At 47.6% G+C, this 14,525-nt stretch overlaps 1 protein-coding gene and 1 non-coding gene across 2 annotated transcripts in view; both read left to right on the plus strand.

Moving 5' to 3' along the window:
- LOC123658913 overlaps nucleotides 1-14,304 on the plus strand; it is a 39,676-nt gene extending 25,372 nt beyond the window's left edge. The window contains 7 exon segments of the mRNA XM_045594204.1: nucleotides 2,024-2,192; nucleotides 3,488-3,626; nucleotides 3,679-3,788; nucleotides 8,696-8,820; nucleotides 11,227-11,326; nucleotides 11,641-12,121; nucleotides 13,639-14,304. Coding sequence (XP_045450160.1) covers nucleotides 2,024-2,192; nucleotides 3,488-3,626; nucleotides 3,679-3,788; nucleotides 8,696-8,820; nucleotides 11,227-11,326; nucleotides 11,641-12,121; nucleotides 13,639-14,304 — 1,790 coding nt within the window.
- On the plus strand, nucleotides 11,429-11,547 carry LOC123659339. Its single transcript, XR_006744013.1, has one exon. It is a non-coding gene; the product is annotated as a 5S ribosomal RNA (ribosomal RNA).
- Nucleotides 14,305-14,525: the final 221 nt, after the last annotated feature.

Here is a 14,525-nt window from a genome sequence, read left to right on the forward strand (position 1 = left end):
TTGCATATAACGAATAATTCAAAACAAAAAACTTAATTACTTTCATAGTTAAAGAAGCCAGTCTTATGAAAAACCAAGCATTATCAATAAAAGCAAAGGAACATTACAGATTCTTCATTTCAAACGATGGCTCACAGATTTTGTCACCCTCTGTTACTTCTCCGAATCACCTAAAACCGAAATACATAACGTTATATTTCGGTATTACAGTTTAATCGGTAACCGTTTTATTACGGTTTTGGAACCGAAATAAAACGGTAACCTTTTCAATCGGTAACCGATTCATACGGTAACCGTTTGAAACGGTTACCTTTATGAATCGGTTTGGCGAACCCTGGTTTTAACTCTTTCACAAATTTGTCCCAAAAATACTAGTCAATTAACTTGGATCATAATATTAGTAAGCAACTTTAACATCGCGATTCAAATCGATCGTAGCGGCCTCTGTTGGCATATTATAAGAACTAAACTAATAAACTTTTGTTATGTAAATAATATTATTTCATATTATATTGTTTACAACAAAATTGTTAATGCTATACGTATGATGATGATAATCGAAATGTACTTTATTAAAGGGTGGAGACCAGCAGGCCTAGCATGCACGCCACGACAAAATTTTGTCGACCCCTTTTCTCGTATTATCTCTCTATGTCTACAGTAGCTAACATGCGTGCACGCGATACTCTTCTCGTTACGTCAAGAAGAGATAATCATTAAATTTTAGTGATCTGTGATATTTATCTCTACGGAAGCTAACATGACATCGTAATTTTGTCGAATTTTGTCGTTTTAGGAAGAGAAACTTCTCGTCTTCAATATTATCGACGAGAAAGACGATAAATAAAAAATAAATAAAACCGGGTGCCTATTTTTTTATACCATGGCGTTTCCCTATTATAATTATATAATTTCGGTATACGAAGAGCGGGAAATGCGAAAAGTCGAGTGAAGTGTGCCATATAATGACACAAAAAACGTATTTGCGCCCTGTTGCTTCTTATTCTAAATAATAATAATAATAATACTTTATTTTAGACCAAAGTATAAGTCCATATTGGGTTAGTACAACAAGACAAGACAACATTCAGAATAAAAAACAAAACAAAATTATATTAAAAAAATCAATAACTAAAAATAAAATTAAATAGAATAAAAGTAAAATCAATAATCAAAAAAAAAAAATTCAAAAATTCAAAAAATTTTAAAAATTAAAAAAAAAAAAAAAACAAACAAACAATGCGTGATAGAATTACAATTATCTAATGTGCGACAAGATATAAAGCACAACACGAGCATATTGTTTTACATATATAATTAAATTCATTTACTTACGCCGTTTTATTTTCCATATTAGAGTTTTTTAAATTAGATATACACTTTTTATCTTAGCCAAAAGGCCGAGAACATTTTTAAATAAAACATTTGTCACTCGTTTGAAATTGGTCAATAACCTTGTAAATTCAACTTTACGACATAAGAAATAAGAATGATATTCAGTTGTGATTATGGTTGATAATGTTTCTCTACTCGACAAGGCGAAGTCTTCGGAAGAGAATTTTGTCTCTCGTAGTGCGCATGTTAGGGTAATCGAGAAAATACTCGATGTAGACATTATCTTTCTCTCTCGTCAAGAGATATCTCGTTGTATGCATGCTAGGCCGGCTGGTGTCTTGAAACACATTTCTCGAGCCTTTTTTTTAATTTTATTTTTTATTTTATTTTTTGCGTGGGGAAAATCCATCATGGATACCCTCCAGCGCGGGGGCGCCAGAGGGTTATGTCAGACTCCTACTGACTAAAAAACCACCACGTGTGAGCAGTCGTCCGCCTGGGTGGGGCGAGATGGGGTCGCGTTAGCATTCGCCACCTCGCCCCGGCCAGGTCTCGAGCCTAGCTTAGGCACCAGTCTCCCGCAATATTAGTGCTCATGTATAATAATGTACCTATCTAAAGTCCTGTTTGCAATATTGTGGTGAGAAAATAAATAAATCTTATTAATATTAGTAAATTAATTTTCCAGAGACTAAACCCAAAGCCTTCAATAGTGCATTGTCTTCAACGGAACCTACGAATGAAAAAGATATAAAATCTGAAGTTCTATCCAATAACAATAATGAACAAAGAACAAACGATACAATGTCAACTGGCAGTGTTGATACGGCTCGGGATAGCTTTACTGGGTTAAGAAGGTATGAGATTGTTTTACTTTTAACACCAACAGAATTAAACTAAACTGAAGTAAAAACTCGGAAAACTACTAACTATACTAAGGACTAAGATCCTCTCCATACAGAAGGTAAGACCTTAATGTATTGTGCTATTTTATTTTAATAAAAAATTAAATTTTAATTAAATGAATCCATATTTAAAACAAAGTCAATTGACACAATCTTATATATAAAATTCTTGTATCACAATACTCCTCCGAAACGGCTGGATCGATTTTTATGAAATTTTGTGTACATATTAATGATGAACAAATATTCGCATTCGCGAATATTGGCAATTTTTCAATATTCGCATTCGCATTTGCGCAAAACGATGCGAATATTTGGCGAATGATTTTATTGACATATAAGCGTTTGAAAAGTGGCATTTTTCAAAAGAAGTCAGTGAAAGTTAGGTATACTTCGCACTACGATTCTGATGCGTCATCGTTGACTGTACGATAATCCGGAGTGTGGTGATCTGAACTGTGCAGGAAGGGTCTGGTCTTGAGCTCGCCTGTTCTCTCCTAAGCAGTGATTCAATTGCCGTTGACAGCCTGTCCAGTAGTACCTTGCAAAGAATCTTTATGGTACATAGAGCAGTGCGACTCCTCTCCAGTTACTGCACTGACTCTGAGGTCACCCCTCTAGGCACATAATTAGGAGGCCCTGGTCCTTTCTTCCGGGAGCTCTTCGGTGGTCTAGGTTTTCTACGACTTTGACTACGGTTGGTGTGTCTGCTCTCAGCATTTCCGGTGCTATTAATCGCGTGTTCGACGTTGTCCTTGCTTGGTGAGGACGAATTAGTGTCCAGCAGTTGGGTTGTTTTGATGTTTAGCAAAGAGTAGGGTGGTACTACGCTCAATACACGGAACACATCGTCAAAGTACTCACGCTATCGTTCGAATCGTTCCTCAGATGTCGTGATCAGTCTTCCTTGCTTGTCTTGTATTCGCCCTCTGCCCTGCATACTTCGCTACTTCAACTCAAGTTGGCAGTCGATCGGAAGCGCGGCCGTAGCAGTAGGCCCAGGGTGGACGACGGGGACGTGGATGAGATGGACTGATAGAGGCTGTGCTTGGATTTGTGTCCTGCTACTGACACAGCAGAAAGCTACTTTGCATGTAATAGAAACTCCGACTCACTTACTAGAGCTCTCTCCGACGCTTTACGTCAAGTTTCCACACCTAGACAGTCTCAGTAGCTAATAAATATGAATAATGAGTCAAAGTATTATTACCAGTTTAGCTTTGTGCTGACGCGTCGTTTGTTTGTAGGGTATCATTGCCGCCGGCGGACTTCCCCGCGTCTCCACTGGGGCGCACGCGCTCGCTGGGCAGCGTGGACGAGGCGCTGTCGCGCGTGTACGTGGCGCCGCTGGTGGCCATGCACGAGCGCGCCATCCAGCAGGCGCAGGCGCTCTCCCTGCCCGAGGACGCCCGGTCAGTACACAGGACACAGGACACAGTACACACTAGTGGACGAGGCGCTGTCGCGCGTGTACGTGGCGCCGCTGGTGGCCATGCACGAGCGCGCCATCCAGCAGGCGCAGGCGCTCTCCCTGCCCGAGGACGCCCGGTCAGTACACAGGACACAGGACACAGTACACACTAGTGGACGAGGCGCTGTCGCGCGTGTACGTGGCGCCGCTGGTGGCCATGCACGAGCGCGCCATCCAGCAGGCGCAGGCGCTCTCCCTGCCCGAGGACGCCCGGTCAGTACACAGGACACAGGACACAGTACACACTAGTGGACGAGGCGCTGTCGCGCGTGTACGTGGCGCCGCTGGTGGCCATGCACGAGCGCGCCATCCAGCAGGCGCAGGCGCTCTCCCTGCCCGAGGACGCCCGGTCAGTACACAGGACACAGGACACAGTACACACTAGTGGACGAGGCGCTGTCGCGCGTGTACGTGGCGCCGCTGGTGGCCATGCACGAGCGCGCCATCCAGCAGGCGCAGGCGCTCTCCCTGCCCGAGGACGCCCGGTCAGTACACAGGACACAGGACACAGTACACACTAGTGGACGAGGCGCTGTCGCGCGTGTACGTGGCGCCGCTGGTGGCCATGCACGAGCGCGCCATCCAGCAGGCGCAGGCGCTCTCCCTGCCCGAGGACGCCCGGTCAGTACACAGGACACAGGACACAGTACACACTAGTGGACGAGGCGCTGTCGCGCGTGTACGTGGCGCCGCTGGTGGCCATGCACGAGCGCGCCATCCAGCAGGCGCAGGCGCTCTCCCTGCCCGAGGACGCCCGGTCAGTACACAGGACACAGGACACAGTACACACTAGTGGACGAGGCGCTGTCGCGCGTGTACGTGGCGCCGCTGGTGGCCATGCACGAGCGCGCCATCCAGCAGGCGCAGGCGCTCTCCCTGCCCGAGGACGCCCGGTCAGTACACAGGACACAGGACACAGTACACACTAGTGGACGAGGCGCTGTCGCGCGTGTACGTGGCGCCGCTGGTGGCCATGCACGAGCGCGCCATCCAGCAGGCGCAGGCGCTCTCCCTGCCCGAGGACGCCCGGTCAGTACACAGGACACAGGACACAGTACACACTAGTGGACGAGGCGCTGTCGCGCGTGTACGTGGCGCCGCTGGTGGCCATGCACGAGCGCGCCATCCAGCAGGCGCAGGCGCTCTCCCTGCCCGAGGACGCCCGGTCAGTACACAGGACACAGGACACAGTACACACTAGTGGACGAGGCGCTGTCGCGCGTGTACGTGGCGCCGCTGGTGGCCATGCACGAGCGCGCCATCCAGCAGGCGCAGGCGCTCTCCCTGCCCGAGGACGCCCGGTCAGTACACAGGACACAGGACACAGTACACACTAGTGGACGAGGCGCTGTCGCGCGTGTACGTGGCGCCGCTGGTGGCCATGCACGAGCGCGCCATCCAGCAGGCGCAGGCGCTCTCCCTGCCCGAGGACGCCCGGTCAGTACACAGGACACAGGACACAGTACACACTAGTGGACGAGGCGCTGTCGCGCGTGTACGTGGCGCCGCTGGTGGCCATGCACGAGCGCGCCATCCAGCAGGCGCAGGCGCTCTCCCTGCCCGAGGACGCCCGGTCAGTACACAGGACACAGGACACAGTACACACTAGTGGACGAGGCGCTGTCGCGCGTGTACGTGGCGCCGCTGGTGGCCATGCACGAGCGCGCCATCCAGCAGGCGCAGGCGCTCTCCCTGCCCGAGGACGCCCGGTCAGTACACAGGACACAGGACACAGTACACACTAGTGGACGAGGCGCTGTCGCGCGTGTACGTGGCGCCGCTGGTGGCCATGCACGAGCGCGCCATCCAGCAGGCGCAGGCGCTCTCCCTGCCCGAGGACGCCCGGTCAGTACACAGGACACAGGACACAGTACACACTAGTGGACGAGGCGCTGTCGCGCGTGTACGTGGCGCCGCTGGTGGCCATGCACGAGCGCGCCATCCAGCAGGCGCAGGCGCTCTCCCTGCCCGAGGACGCCCGGTCAGTACACAGGACACAGGACACAGTACACACTAGTGGACGAGGCGCTGTCGCGCGTGTACGTGGCGCCGCTGGTGGCCATGCACGAGCGCGCCATCCAGCAGGCGCAGGCGCTCTCCCTGCCCGAGGACGCCCGGTCAGTACACAGGACACAGGACACAGTACACACTAGTGGACGAGGCGCTGTCGCGCGTGTACGTGGCGCCGCTGGTGGCCATGCACGAGCGCGCCATCCAGCAGGCGCAGGCGCTCTCCCTGCCCGAGGACGCCCGGTCAGTACACAGGACACAGGACACAGTACACACTAGTGGACGAGGCGCTGTCGCGCGTGTACGTGGCGCCGCTGGTGGCCATGCACGAGCGCGCCATCCAGCAGGCGCAGGCGCTCTCCCTGCCCGAGGACGCCCGGTCAGTACACAGGACACAGGACACAGTACACACTAGTGGACGAGGCGCTGTCGCGCGTGTACGTGGCGCCGCTGGTGGCCATGCACGAGCGCGCCATCCAGCAGGCGCAGGCGCTCTCCCTGCCCGAGGACGCCCGGTCAGTACACAGGACACAGGACACAGTACACACTAGTGGACGAGGCGCTGTCGCGCGTGTACGTGGCGCCGCTGGTGGCCATGCACGAGCGCGCCATCCAGCAGGCGCAGGCGCTCTCCCTGCCCGAGGACGCCCAGTCAGTACACAGGACACAGGACACAGTACACACTAGTGGACGAGGCGCTGTCGCGCGTGTACGTGGCGCCGCTGGTGGCCATGCACGAGCGCGCCATCCAGCAGGCGCAGGCGCTCTCCCTGCCCGAGGACGCCCGGTCAGTACACAGGACACAGGACACAGTACACACTAGTGGACGAGGCGCTGTCGCGCGTGTACGTGGCGCCGCTGGTGGCCATGCACGAGCGCGCCATCCAGCAGGCGCAGGCGCTCTCCCTGCCCGAGGACGCCCGGTCAGTACACAGGACACAGGACACAGTACACACTAGTGGACGAGGCGCTGTCGCGCGTGTACGTGGCGCCGCTGGTGGCCATGCACGAGCGCGCCATCCAGCAGGCGCAGGCGCTCTCCCTGCCCGAGGACGCCCGGTCAGTACACAGGACACAGGACACAGTACACACTAGTGGACGAGGCGCTGTCGCGCGTGTACGTGGCGCCGCTGGTGGCCATGCACGAGCGCGCCATCCAGCAGGCGCAGGCGCTCTCCCTGCCCGAGGACGCCCGGTCAGTACACAGGACACAGGACACAGTACACACTAGTGGACGAGGCGCTGTCGCGCGTGTACGTGGCGCCGCTGGTGGCCATGCACGAGCGCGCCATCCAGCAGGCGCAGGCGCTCTCCCTGCCCGAGGACGCCCGGTCAGTACACAGGACACAGGACACAGTACACACTAGTGGACGAGGCGCTGTCGCGCGTGTACGTGGCGCCGCTGGTGGCCATGCACGAGCGCGCCATCCAGCAGGCGCAGGCGCTCTCCCTGCCCGAGGACGCCCGGTCAGTACACAGGACACAGGACACAGTACACACTAGTGGACGAGGCGCTGTCGCGCGTGTACGTGGCGCCGCTGGTGGCCATGCACGAGCGCGCCATCCAGCAGGCGCAGGCGCTCTCCCTGCCCGAGGACGCCCGGTCAGTACACAGGACACAGGACACAGTACACACTAGTGGACGAGGCGCTGTCGCGCGTGTACGTGGCGCCGCTGGTGGCCATGCACGAGCGCGCCATCCAGCAGGCGCAGGCGCTCTCCCTGCCCGAGGACGCCCGGTCAGTACACAGGACACAGGACACAGTACACACTAGTGGACGAGGCGCTGTCGCGCGTGTACGTGGCGCCGCTGGTGGCCATGCACGAGCGCGCCATCCAGCAGGCGCAGGCGCTCTCCCTGCCCGAGGACGCCCGGTCAGTACACAGGACACAGGACACAGTACACACTAGTGGACGAGGCGCTGTCGCGCGTGTACGTGGCGCCGCTGGTGGCCATGCACGAGCGCGCCATCCAGCAGGCGCAGGCGCTCTCCCTGCCCGAGGACGCCCGGTCAGTACACAGGACACAGGACACAGTACACACTAGTGGACGAGGCGCTGTCGCGCGTGTACGTGGCGCCGCTGGTGGCCATGCACGAGCGCGCCATCCAGCAGGCGCAGGCGCTCTCCCTGCCCGAGGACGCCCGGTCAGTACACAGGACACAGGACACAGTACACACTAGTGGACGAGGCGCTGTCGCGCGTGTACGTGGCGCCGCTGGTGGCCATGCACGAGCGCGCCATCCAGCAGGCGCAGGCGCTCTCCCTGCCCGAGGACGCCCGGTCAGTACACAGGACACAGGACACAGTACACACTAGTGGACGAGGCGCTGTCGCGCGTGTACGTGGCGCCGCTGGTGGCCATGCACGAGCGCGCCATCCAGCAGGCGCAGGCGCTCTCCCTGCCCGAGGACGCCCGGTCAGTACACAGGACACAGGACACAGTACACACTAGTGGACGAGGCGCTGTCGCGCGTGTACGTGGCGCCGCTGGTGGCCATGCACGAGCGCGCCATCCAGCAGGCGCAGGCGCTCTCCCTGCCCGAGGACGCCCGGTCAGTACACAGGACACAGTACACAGGACACACTAGTGGACGAGGCGCTGTCGCGCGTGTACGTGGCGCCGCTGATAAAATTTATCGGGTCTTAATTTTTCGCTCAAATTATAAATAAATAAACCCTTCACACTCAACGACCCTCAGTAGATTTTCACCTGTGTCGGGAAACCGGAGCACATAAACGCCCAGACCACGACAAACATCTATTTTGCCAATACAAAAGTCTGTCTTGAGCTGTTATGTACGTTAATTTCTAATTCCTAATCGCCAACGTCCACTACGTTGAACACACCGTTTCTTGTCCGATCACCAAAGTTGAGAAACGTCGCGCGCGGTCAGTACTTGGTTGGGTGTCCGTCCCCCTGGGAACACCAAAACACGTTGATCATTGTAACGTTTCATTCGATCTTTTGCAGTAACCGCGTAGTGGCGGTGAAGCCCGCCTCGCACTGCGTGGACACACTACAGACGTCTCTGCCTCAGCGTCGCCGCCCGACACGCGTACCCACCGGTCAGTGCGCATGCCCCTCCACTTGCATGTGTAACATAACATACTGACTACTTAAAATGCCGTCCATAAAATACGATTTGGACCCTCTCCCCCCTTGTCACGCTTTCAGCGGCCCTAAAAATATTTTCTCCACAAATAATTTCTTGATAGAAAATGGCAAACATGATTTTTTTTTTGATGAAATAAAAAAATCCCCTTGTTATATCTCATCACGCTATGCAAAGACTAATCTCTGCCCCTTGTTTGCAAACGTATTTTATGGACAACCTCTAATAAAAGCTAGTGCACGTGCAAATTATAAAGCACCGTTTAATTAGCGGACGCTAGGGTCAACAGCATACTCAATTCGAAAAATAATTACACATCCAACGCTCCGTTATGTCTCGCCAAATGCCGTTGCATTTAAGGAAGTAAGAAAGTTACAGAAGATTAATTCTCCTGTATTAGTTTACATTATACGAATCTGCAGTATTTATCTGCCCATATTAATACAACTATAATAAAAATATGTTGCAATCCTAAATGCACTATCTTTTATATGCATGCTATTTCTATTATAACTTGTTTTCAGATAATAATTAATAATATTTAATGTAAATAAATCTATGTTTTATTGTTGAAATGCACTTTATTATTATTTTTGTGAATATTTAAATTTTTCGCAAGAATTCGCATTCAGCCTGTAACATTCCATTGTTGGGCCTCTTTTTTCATATAGGAGAAAGAGTAGGAATATTTTAATTTGCAATAACTAAAATGTGCATGTGGTTTAAGAGTGTTTTGATAATTTACTTTTCGTTGCATGTGAACACACCTTATTTACTCTCTTACAATTTTAATCTTTTTGTGCATATACTTATAAATTTATATACCACTCAGAGGTAATTCTTTTGCTTTTGTATAAAGATTAATTTTAAGTTTATCTTAATTTTACATTTCAATAAACATTTTCAACTCTAAAGGATAAACGTTACTTTATTTATTTTAATTTGTTTGCTTTATAAAAGGTGGTGGTGTTTTAAAACATACTTACATTCTATAACAGACTGCTATGGTTCGTCTAGAATGTTCATTTGTCACTAAAAATAAAGAAGTGATAATTAAAAACTCATTGTTTTATTTTAATTAACCGAAAAAAAAAATTTGCTGAAATGCAATAACAACAATAAGAAGCAAGGCTTAAGATTCAATTTCATATATTATGTATTTTCAATATAACACACACACTTCAGCCTATCGCAGTTCACTGCTGGGCATAGGCCTCCACAAGTTCGCACCACAAATGGCGTGAACTCATGTGCTTTGCCCATAGTCACCACGCTGGGCAGGCGGGTTGGTGACCACAGGGCTGGCTTTGTCGCACCGAAGATGCTTCTTCGGTGGACCCGTCTTCGGTGCGGTTTATTTTATATCAATCAAGTAAAATGCAATCGATAAATAAAATTATCAATTCTTAATTTATTAGCTAAATATATATGACATTTCCACCTATATATTGACTCATCACGATATCTCTGGAACCATAAGACGTAGAGACTTGAAATTTCGTAGGAATATTCCTTTCACCAGTAGAGGTCAGCTAAGGACGGACTTAAGAAATTCCACCCACAAGAGGGCGGAGGCGTTAACAATGGAATATTCCCGTTTTTAAACTATTGACTCCAAATTTAGTAGGAATCTCTTATACGTGATGTAGAAAGATCGATGAGCAGATTTTATGATAATTCATCCCCAATAAGCATTGCAGGGGTGGTTAACTGTGAAAATTTTAAATGTATGTAACTTCGAAACTACTGGACCAATTTTTATCAAATTTTGAAAGCATCTGTAATTTAGTCCAACTAAGAAGATGGGTAGTTTTCATCTCAACTGAACCCGATAGGTGGTGCTGCTATCGGTATGTAGCTCCGAAACTACTAAACCAATTTTTATCAAGTTTTGTAAGCATCTGTAATTTGGTCCAACTTGGGAGACAGGGGTAGTTTTTATCTCAATTGAACCCGGTAGGTGGCGCTGCTATCGGTATGTAAGCTATCAAATTTGGTAGCTGTTTTCCGGGCAGAACTACGCGTGCCGGGTCCGCTACTAAATGTGTAAACTAATATTATAAAGTTGAAGAGTTTTTTTGAACAAACTAATCTCAAAAACTACTGCTTCGAACTGAAAAATTATTTTTATGTTTGATAGTCTATTTACCGAGGAATACTTATAGACTATATAAAATTTTACTACGTTTTTCCTCAAATTAGCGCGAGTGAAACCGCGGGGTACAGCTGGTACTTTATATCGTAGTCTATCTGTTATAATTGTTAAGCATGTTTGCAGTAATATCACGATTATTTTTTTATATTTTATAAAAATAATACTATACTAATATCATTTAACATTGTCTTGTGTTCAAAATTCTGTTTTGCAAAAGTTTATTTTTATTTAAAGGCAACTGGGAACAATACTGTCAAGCGCGTGAAGCGGTAGCGAAGAGTATGAACTTTCATTCCCACGACTCAAACACATTGACTAAAGCTTCAGAAAAAGGGTTTGTATTATATAATAAAACTACATATGAAAATGAAAACTTTTATTAAAAAAATAAAGTGACCTACCGTAAATAAGGTTGGTGTATTTTGTAATACTTATCGCCAACGTCCATACCACGTTGAATACACCGGTTCTCGTCCGATCACCGAAGTTAAGCAACGTCGGGCGCGGTCAGTACTTGGATGGGTGACCGCCTGGGAACACCGCGTGACGTTGGCTTTTTGCACTTTTCACATCCTTATTTTAAACTTAAGATTTATGACAATGTTTAAAATATTTGTAATGTCTCTTACTTTTTATTTTTAATTTCAGTACAACAACTGAAGATATAAATGAAAAGCACAAAATTGACCGTTCCACCGACACACTGAGCATCGAAGAATTCATACGAGATTTAATTCGAAAGGAGTTCCACTATTTAATAAACGAAATGGCGGACAACACGTCAGAATCTACCACCAGCCTCAACAAAGGCGATGATTTATTAAACAAAGGCTTAGCGAACGTTATGGAGTCTCTGAAGAACGCTGACGAAGGCGACAAAAGCTCTAAAAAGGAGTCCTTCACGTCATTTTCTAGATTAAAAATTAACGGTAACAACAAACCGTTGTTACAAATAACGTTTAATCGTTCTGGAGAGAATAGTTTGCAAGTTCTGGACAACTGTGTCAACGTGACCATTTGTGACCAAACAAGCAAGGACAAGCTGAACGTGTCTGTGGAAGACACTTTGACGGCTGAAGACATTCACATTAATTCGTTAAAGCGGTGCCAAGCTTTCAGTGCTATTCAGGTTTGTACATTTATTTTATTATTTTTTAACCGACTTCCAAAAAAGGAGGAGGTTCTCAATTCGACTGTATTTTTTTTTTTTTTTATGTATGTTACATCAGAACTTTTGACTGGGTGGAGCGATTTCGACAAATTTTCTTTCAATCGAAAGGTGGTGTGTGCCAATTGGTCCCATTTAAATTTATTTGAGATCTAACAACTACTTTTCGAGCTATAGCTAATAATGCGTTTTTACTTGACGCTTTTTTCGTCGACCTACGTTGTATTATACCGCATAACTTTCTACTGGATGTACGGATTTTGATAATTCTTTTTTTGTTGAAAAGGAGATATCCCAAGTTTAGTACCATGATAAGGAAACCAGGATCTGATGATGGGATCCTAGAGAAATCGAGCGAAACTCTTGAAAATCGGCAATAACTTTTTACTAGGTGTACCGATTTTGATAATTCTTTTTTTGTTGGAAAGAAGATATCTCTAGTTCAGTACCATGATAGGGAAACCAGGATCTGGTGATGGGATCCCAGAGAAATCGAGGGAACTTCTTGAAAATCCGCAATAACTTTTTATTAGGTTTACCGATTTTAATGATTTTTAATTTAATCGAAAGCCGAAGTTTATCATGTGGTCACATTTAAATTTCATCGAGATCTGATAACTACTTTTTGAGTAATCTTTGATAATGCGTTGTTACTTGACTATTTTTTCATCGATCTACGTTGTATTACTCGTCGATGTAATTGAAGTCGGTTTTTTTTTTTTCGTTTGCGAGCAAACACAATTATGTTGTAACAATAAATTGCATTATAAGTTTACTAATTTAACAAAAAAAGTTATTGTTCAGTTCGCAGAGTTATAAAATAAATAAATTTCTAAAATAAAAGTAGCCTAAGTTACTGCTTACTATATCAGCTATCTGCCAGTGAAAATCCCGTCAAAATCGGTCCAGCCGTTTCAGAGATTAGCCGGAACAAACAGACAGACAGACAAAAATTGTAAAAAATGTTATTTTGGTATAGGTATGGTGTCGTGTATACATATGATTACATACATAGACGCATTTAGTAAAAAGCAGTTATTTTAATACTACAAACAGAGACTCTAATTTTATTTATTTGTATAGATATCAACTACTACTATGGAGTTGTACGCGTGCATTCATTTAACAAATATATATATATTTTTTTTTTTTGATATGTATCGATCATCAAGTATCCTCCAAAAGAAATGTTTAAAATACCATCAACGTACAGAATTGGTCGTATTACAGTTATATTATGTATTATATTATGGCTCTTCTGATGTCAAGTGATTACCGTAGCTTATAGGCGTCAACAACGCAATACAAGAAGCATCGCAAGCGCAGTGCCTCAAAGCACCGAGGATCTGTACATCCTTATCAGCAAACAAAATATAACTAAAATAATGAACAGATCGCGTACGAGTGACTTCATAGCTAATAAACCACCTACAGAACCCCATACTTAATCTCGTTATAACTTAAAAATGACATTTCAGGAAGCCCGAAGCACTGAGGACCTATACATCGACGATGAGTTATCAACCCATATGCAAGAGAACTTTGGCGGACGAATGAGACTCATTCCACTGCAAGGCTCGCTACACACGATGCTTTGCGAACGCGCAGACGACTGTTGTCTGTTGCAAGTACAACACGAAACTAACTGCGACGCCCTTTACTTCCGTGATAGCGATATAGAGGAAAGAGACGTCATAGATGGAGACGATACCGTCGTCTATAAGCGTAGCTTCTCGCTTGTGGAGGAGCGTATTCAACGCATGCCACGTCGGGCCAACCCCCCCAACACAAACACTAACCCACCCAACTCAAACACTAACCCTCCCAACCCGGTTGCAGCGCTCAGAAAACTTAGCGATAAACTCCGGACGCGTCCGAAATCGGAGATATTTATCAAAAAAATAGACAGAGAGAGTCGTGCCTTAAGCAGTAGCAGCCCGTCTCTGCTCGCGAACGATGATTTAGAGCTGAATATTGAGAACGTGGTGTGTTACTCATCATCCTCTGATGAGTGTCTCCGCTTTGATGATGATTTTGAGACCCTGGAGAAAGAGATAGAGGCCGACTTAGCCCGAGCTGCCGAAAGGGGCACTCTGCAGAAGATATCCGAGGAAAACCTCTCCGCCCTCACCGATGAAAATTAATTTAGATTTATCCGAGCTGGGTTTCGATTAACGTCCACGTACTGGACGCCGTGAGGCCACTGCGTGATTATATTTCGGGTAATTGTTTGAGTGCGATGCCGATTTCGTGGCAGGTCTTCCACCGACGAGTACAAATTTTTGATTACTTTTTTCACATCAAATACCACGCCATATACGCTCGAAGCCGTCCGATAAATCGCATTTGGAAAACCCAAAGATAT

The sequence above is a fragment of the Melitaea cinxia genome, chromosome 13, assembly GCF_905220565.1.
Source record: "Melitaea cinxia chromosome 13, ilMelCinx1.1, whole genome shotgun sequence".
Lineage (NCBI taxonomy): Eukaryota > Metazoa > Arthropoda > Insecta > Lepidoptera > Nymphalidae > Melitaea > Melitaea cinxia.